General features: G+C 34.9%; 1 protein-coding gene across 1 annotated transcript; it reads right to left on the reverse strand.

Annotated features, from left to right (window-relative positions):
- Positions 1 to 1060: 1060 nt before the first annotated feature.
- Positions 1061 to 4282, reverse strand: LOC116122767. Its single transcript, XM_031408577.1, has 4 exons — positions 3502 to 4282; positions 3213 to 3394; positions 2388 to 2585; positions 1061 to 1285 (listed from the first exon to the last, which is right to left on the reverse strand). The coding sequence occupies exons 1-4, from the start codon at positions 4280 to 4282 to the stop codon at positions 1061 to 1063; spliced, it is 1386 nt and encodes a 461-aa protein (XP_031264437.1).
- Between the last annotated feature and the right edge of the window lie 3566 nt (positions 4283 to 7848).

The raw sequence follows: 7848 nt of genomic DNA on the forward strand, positions 1-7848 counted from the left end.
CCTAAGAATTCTTTTAACAGCATTCAAATGAGTTTCCTTAGGACATGATTGGAAATGTGCACACATGCATACACTAAACAATATGTTTGGCCTAGATACAGTTATATACAAAAGTGCACCTATCATGCCTCTATAAAGCTTAGTATCAACACTTTTACTTCCCTCATCAACTTCCAACTTGAGTGATGTGCTCATGTGAGTAGGTTGATCTTTTGCGTCATTCATTTTGAATCGCTTGAGGAGATCATGAATATACTTGGATTGATTCAACAAGATCCCTTCCTTTTGTTGCTTGATTTGTAATCCGAGAAACTAATTTAGTTCTCTCATCATGCTCATATAGAATTCACCTTGCATCATCTTAGAAAATTTCTTACAAAGGATTTCATTAGTAGCACAAAAGATGATATCATCAATGTATATTTGAACTACCAAGATGTCATGTTTATGCTTTTTAGTAAACAAGGTAGTATCCACCTTCCTTTTGAAAAACCATTTTGAACAAGGAAACTACTCAATCTATCATTCCAAGCTCTAGGAGTTTGTTTTAAATCATATAATGCTTTTAAGAGTTTAAAAACATGTTCGGGAGAATTGGGGTTTTCACATCCGGGTGGTTGTTTGACATAAGCCTTTTCTTGAATGAAACCATTTAGAAATGCACTTTTAACATTCATTTGAGTTTGAAATTTCAATGACATGCATAAGCAAGTAACATTCTAATAGCTTCTAATCTAGCAACGAGGACATACGTTTCATCGAAATCAATACTTTCCTCTTGAGAGTAGCCTTGGGCAACTAACCTTGCTTTGTTTCTTACCACTATACCTAGCTCATCCATCTTGTTCCGGATGACCCATTTGTTGCCAATGATTGGATGATCTTTAGGCCTTGGTACAAGCTCCCATACATTGCTTCTCTCAAATTGATTTAGCTTCTCTTGCATTGCTTGAACCTAACTTTCATCACTAAGTGTTTTATCCACTTTCTTAGGTTCAACTTAAGAGAAGAATGCTACGATTTGGCTTGTATTCCTCATTGATGCCCTTGTTCTTATTCCTTAAGTGGGATCTCCAATTATTTGTGCATCTTTCACTTCATCTCTCACTCTTGGAAAAGAAATCTCCCTTATTGTTCTTTGAGATTCCATGAAGGTGTTATCTTCATTTTCAACCTCCTCTTGATGTTCTTCTTCTTTGTTTGGATTTGATGGGGATGCTTCATCATTGATCTCTAGTTCTTTCATCATCTCATCAATCTCTTCTTCATTATTATTTCTTGTATTCTTAGAAGAAGATTTATCAAATAACACATGTATAGATTCTTCAATTGAGAGAGTTCTTTTGTTGAAGACTTTATATGGTTTTGAATGTGAAGAACATCCAAAGAAAGTCGCTTAATCCGATTTGGCATCGAATTTTCCAAGGTTGTCCTTACCATCATTAAGCACAAAGGACTTGCAACCAAAGGGACGAAAATATGCAATATTTGACTTCTTCCCTTTGAATAACTCATAGGGAGTTTTCTTGAGGATTGGCCTAATCATAGCTCTATTAATGATATAATATGAAGTATTAACCCCTTTAGCCCAAAAATATCTAGGTATATCATGCTCACACAACACAGTCCTAGCCATTTATACAAAAAACTCTATTTCTCCTCTCAACAACTCCATTTTGTTGAGGAGTCCGAGATGCCGAGAAATTATGCTTAATGCCATGCTCATTCCAATATGATTCAAACAATGTGTTTTCAAATTCTTTTCCATGATCACTTCTAATGCATGTAATTGCATAGCCTAATTGGTTTTGCAATTTCCTAATCAATGGCAATAATGATTTGAATGCATCATGTTTGTGTGCAAGAAACAACACCCATGTAAAACGAGAGTAATCATCAACAATCACAAAAAAATAATGGTTACCTCCTAGACTAGTTCTCCTTGTGGGATCACACAAATCCATATGCAACAATTGTAAAGGTCTAGAAGTTGAAACAACATTCTTGGATTTAAAACAAACTCTTGTTTGTTTGCCTTTAGCACATGTATCATAAATATGATCTCTTTTGAAAACAAGCTTAGGCAAACTAGTCACTAAATCCTTTTTAGAAAGCTTTGCAATGACATCCATGCTTGCATGACCTACTCTTCTATGCCAAAGCCAACTATCTTCATCTTTTGTAGACAAAAAACAAAGATCTTTGGATGCAATATTACACAAATCAACAATGTAAACATTTGAGCATCTATAACCTATGAATGCAATTCTGTTTGTGCAAGAATCTACAACTTCACAACACATAGATTGAAAAACAATTTTAAAGTCTTTGTCACTCAATTGACTAATGTTTAGCAAGTTATGCTTCAATCCATCAATGAGCAATACCTCATTTATGGTTAGAGACTTGTTACTGATAGAACCAATGCCAATGATCTTTTCTTTTGAGTTATCACCAAAAGTGACATTTCCTCCATTCTTTGGCTTTAATGAGGTGAACAAGCTCTTGTCTCCCATCATATGTCTTGAGCATCCGCTATCAATGAACCATTTGTTTGCTCCCAATTTCGTTGCTTCAAGACATACCTACACAACAAAAATGTTCATGCACTTTTTGGTACCTAAATGGTCTTGGGTCCATGTGAGTTAGTTTCAACAATTCCCTTAGGAGCCCAAACCCTTTTTACCATAAAAGGCTTGTCTTTTCTAATTGGACATTTATGTGTGCTATGACCAACATACCTACAAAAACCATATTTTCTAAAAGATGCTTTTGGTCTAATACATGGTTCATGCGTTTTGTTAAAAGGTTTCTGATTTGAAAACATGTTATAGCCCAAACCTTCTTTGTTGAAAACACATCTCTGTAAAGCAAGCATTTCATCAAATCTTTTACTACCCAAAGTGAACTTGCTTAAAATCTTTTTTGTGTTGTCAAGCTCATTTCTCAAATCAATGTTTTCCTTTTCAAAACATCATAAACAATTCTATAATCATCAATTCCCTTTGTAAAACAATTTTATTACATGACATACAATCAATTTTATTTTTAAACTCTTCAACATTACCCAAAAGTTGCTCATACTCAACTTTCATTATGCATGCTTGATTTTGCAACTTTCTATTCTTTAAAGACAATTTTTCAAATTCTTCCATTAATGATTCAAATGCATTTTGCAATTCATCAGAAGAATAGTGTTGAGAGTCTTTTACCTTGGATTCGAAGTCTCTTTCTGAATCATCTTCTTTGGCCATGAAACAAAGGTTGGCTTGCTCTTCATTTGATTCATCTTCATCTCTTGAGTCACCACTTTCACTCCATGTGGTGGAAAAAACCTTTTTCTTGTAGAATTTGTCTTTCTTACCATTTTTCTTCCATTTGGCTTGGGGACAATCTTAACGAATATGACCGGGCTTTTTACAACCATGGCAAATTATCTTTGATTTGCCCTTATCGTCTTCATTTCTTAGTTTGAACCATTGGAATTGCTTTCCTTTAAACCTTTTGTTCCTTCCAACCTCTTTGCTAAGAAGTTGATTTCATTTTCTTCCATAAAAGAATCATTACCATCTTCTTCTTCATCCACAGTCTTGAGGGCAATCCCCCGCTTTGGCTTATTCTCTTCCTCTTTTGGCTTTCTCTTCATCTCAAATGTTAATAAGCTATCAATGACCTCATCCATTTTCATTTTGGTGAGATCTTTTGATTCCTCAATCGCGGTCACCTTCATTGTCCAACTTTCCGACAATGAACAAAGAATCTTCTTCACAAGCTCAAGAGTGACAAAACTCTTTCCAGGACCTTTGAGATCATTTATCAAGTTGGAGAATCTCTTGTACATGTCGGTGATGCTTTCTTTGGTTTTCATCTCAAACAACTCATAGTCATGGAATGACATCTCAATCTTTGATTCCTTCACTTGACTTGTTCCTTCATGAGAGGTTTGAAGAATTTCCCAAGCATCTTTAGCTGTTTCACATGCCAAAACTCTTATAAACTCTATGGAATCAAGAGGGCAAAACAAAATGTTAAGTGCTTTGTCATTTAAGCTCAATTTATTTTCATCTTCAGCTGTATAATGTTCTTCCTCTTTGGCAAGACCCGTTGAGTTGTTCATGGGAACGAAGTTCCCTTGCTCAACTATGTTCCACAAGTTATCATCTATAGATCTAATGTGGAGTCTCATTCTAATTCTCCATTGTGTGTAGTTTGTACCACTAAACAATGAGGGACTAGTGGTACAATGACCCTCAACAAACAATGGTGTCGATGAACTAGCCATGTAGATCGATTGACTCTTGAAACCGTTAGGTTTTTAATACAAGAGCCCAAGCTCTGATGCCAATTGTTAAACCTTAAATATGATATGACAAATATTCCTAGGGGGGTGAATATGAATCAATAAAAATATTCGTGAAATAAAACTCATCAATGAAAGTTAAAGCAAATGATGAGTTTATCAAAACAATGATCAATTACTAAACTCAACAACCAAAGTATGATAGAGTTAATGATAGTGCAAATGAGCAATAAAAAAAAAAAAAAAAAAAAAAAAAAAAAAAAAAAAAGAGCAATAAATGCAATCAACTTGAAGGTAATAAATATGAACAATGAATGCATGAACAAGTGAAATAAATCAACTTGAAGGCAATAAATATGAACAATGAATGCATGAACAAGTGAAATAAATGATGTTCAACCAACAACTAACAATGAATGATAAAGAGTTGAGAGAGAGAGAAATGCTCAAGGATCCATAGTGGTTCGAAGTTATATCCACAAGTCTCCTACATCCACTTCTTCAAGGCAACCTTCTTGAACTTTCACTAGAATCGGGTTGCACCACTACAATAGTTTTCAAAAGGATTTTTGCCTCACACACTTAGATTTACAAGATTTCGCCACTAAGGAATGAATCAAAGTAGTTTGTGAATGATTGCCTCTTCAAAGTAGGCTTATACACACAATAAGAACAAGTGAACTCTTAAAGGTTTACTAAATCAGTACAAGTGAGTATTTGATTTGGATCTTGAGCTCTAGGGATTATATAAGAATGTATTTTGATTTAGTATGACTATTCTCACTCTTTTTCCCTAAAAATATTGAGCTTTTATAACCCTAAAAAGTTTAGCCATTGCAACATTTAATGCAGTACTAATAAAGTCTGCAGAACCTAGAGAAACGGTCGTTCTATAATTGCAAACGGTCGCTCCTAACACAACAGTCATTTTTCTAAAAATCTAGGTTAACTAAAACAGTCATTCCACCACGCCTATGATGGTGCAAGGACATTGTACGGTAATTCCACCATGTAGTATGATGGTGCAAAAACACTGCACGGTTATTCCACTACGCGGAAGGAACACATCCAAATGCTCTTCCAAATGTTTTTAAATTTCTAGAGGAGTGAACGATCTCTTGGAACGATGCCGTGCAAAACTTCTTCAGATATGAATGGTCATTCCACCACAAGGAATGGTCATTCCAAATTTGAACCTTGAGTTTTGACTTTGACCTTTGAGATGAAATCAAGAGCACGAAGCAATCTGAATTTAAAATATCTTGACTTTTAAACTTGAGCACACGGTCATGCAGGATGGTCCTGCGAAGTCTAGTTGTGCAAGTGCCACTCAACTTGGTAGAGAGACTATCGACCAAGAGGAACGATGTCGTGCAACATTTCACGACAACTTTCTCTTATGGCACGGTCGTGCCTTGCTTGAGCACGGTCGTGCTTGCGTAGAAATTTGCTTATGCAAGGTCATACTACCTAATAAACCTATTTTGGTTTGGTTATGACTTATGTCATACTTTAGCATGTTACGGTTAGTGTTCAATCAATTTTTTGAATAGTTTTGGCACATCAAAACACATGAGAGGTCAACACAATTTGTCGCCCACTTTCTAAGTTAAAGAGCTTTTAGCTTAAAGCGTAGATCGAGTCAAGTATGAATTTAGATTGAATGAGTTGACGTCCAAAAGCTAAAAGTTCGAAGGGATTGTTGTTTGAGATGTTGTACCATCGCCATGTATAGTCATTCGATATCTATACCAAATAGAGGAGAAGGAATTTTGGAATTCCTTGTCTGTGATTGCTTCGAATAGGCTCGAACAGGTCTGGTCGATTGAGGTCATATGTTTCGACTTAGTGTTAGAGTAGGTGCCTTAGAGCTAATCATATTTGACTCTTCATAATTCCATGTTTATCAAATAAAGGCATTTTTCTATATTATGTAAATCATATACTTGTATGATTTGGTATGTGTGCTTAGAAGGGTAAAACTGTGACGAGGGAATCAAGTATTTTAAATCTTAATTATGAGGACCCTATGAGCACATGTGATGGTCATTCTAGAAATGTTCGTAGCCTAAATATTATTCTGACCAAGGGCATAGATATTATGGTAAGATTATCATAGCGTTGAATGACACTACCAAAAGGTAATGACAGATCTCACATTTCAAAGTTGTTTGATGACCACTTTGCTTGGGTGCTTGTTATTTGCAAGTTCACTAGACTGATCCACTAGAGGATTCCATATGGATGGTAACCCTAGTGTCTATGAAATAAATTCTCTAACAAATGGTGGTCTACATGATCCTTAGACTTGAGATCACCGAAACGACTTGTGTACCAATTGGTGTAGTGTGACATTTGCCTAACGTAGTTCTATTTAGGGCTATCAATACGATAGTGGTTGGCTGCATTGAAAAGTATATTGAGACTATGGTGGATCAATATATGATTCATCACTCTTGGGTATAGGAGAGAGTTATCCCACTATGCAATTTGGTTAAATGGATACGACACATAAATCTATGAGCCTAGTCGGATTGAGTCATTACTCAATCTAATTATAATTTAGTCGTTGATCCGATAACCAAATAATAACACATCAGGATAACATGTGAGGTTGACACTATTTCTATGGCTCAACTTGATAAGATAACCGGTCATAAAAAGATTTGATTGTATGATAACCATACCATTGACAGGTATCAGTACTTTGCTGATCCCTATATGTTGGGTGACCGTGATGTCTAACTAGAGACCAATCTTGACATGTGTATAGTTAAAGGATTAATTGGTGGTTAATCGTGATACCACTCACTGCCAACATATTAGGGAGTCTATGGGTCACACACATTTGAGGTAGTTTGAGGATTTTTCATTTAAGGGCTAATTTTGTCCTTTTAGGTAAAAGGGTAATTAGGTAATTTTGCTATGATCGTTGCCTATGTCCAAATTTTATATTGGGATTAAATTAGCAAAATTATGAATTTATTTATTTGTATTAACATTAATGTTTATATTAATAATTAATTAATTAATTAATTAATTAATAATGGTTTTAAATTACCATTATGCTATTCCATTTAGGAATAGGGTTAAACCTACTCCAAAGTGGAATAGGTTAAACTTCCATATAAAAGCAAGTTGTAATTAAGGTTAAACAAGTTTTAGCACATTTTGGAGAAAACAAAAACCCTAGCCATCCACCCCTTTGAGAGAGATTTTGATTTTTCCAATTCTTGTCTAAAAAATCCAAGAGCAATTGATTTAATCTAGTCAATTAAATCAATCGTGAGTGTCCCTACCTTCTTGTAGATATCATAAGTGCAATTTTGTCGTTGGATTGGCTTGCGAAGAGATCAAAGATATTGAAGGAGCCTCCAACGTTAGTAAGGTTCTTTGATCCTTTTATGGATTAATTTTGAGATTATTTTGTATGTAAACGTAATAACCTGTGCCCAGATTCGTTGGGTTTAAAGGATTAATTGAAATTATTTTATTTTCTGCTATGTATCTATCAATTAAATCCTAACAATTAGAGTCGTAGGCTAGTG

The sequence above is a fragment of the Pistacia vera genome, unplaced genomic scaffold, assembly GCF_008641045.1.
Source record: "Pistacia vera cultivar Batoury unplaced genomic scaffold, PisVer_v2 Contig1378, whole genome shotgun sequence".
Classification (NCBI taxonomy): Eukaryota; Viridiplantae; Streptophyta; class Magnoliopsida; order Sapindales; family Anacardiaceae; genus Pistacia; species Pistacia vera.

Coding starts and splice junctions, on each gene's coding strand:
- LOC116122767 (XM_031408577.1), bottom strand. CDS start 4,282: ATGGCTAGTTCATCGACACCATTGTTTGTTGAGGGTCATTGTACCACT. Junction 3,395..3,501: donor GAGGTTGGAAGGAACAAAAG/GTTTAAAGGAAA, acceptor ATATTCGTTAAG/ATTGTCCCCAAGCCAAATGG. Junction 1,286..2,387: donor AGTCTCTAACCATAAATGAG/GTATTGCTCATT, acceptor TCTTCTTCTAAG/AATACAAGAAATAATAATGA.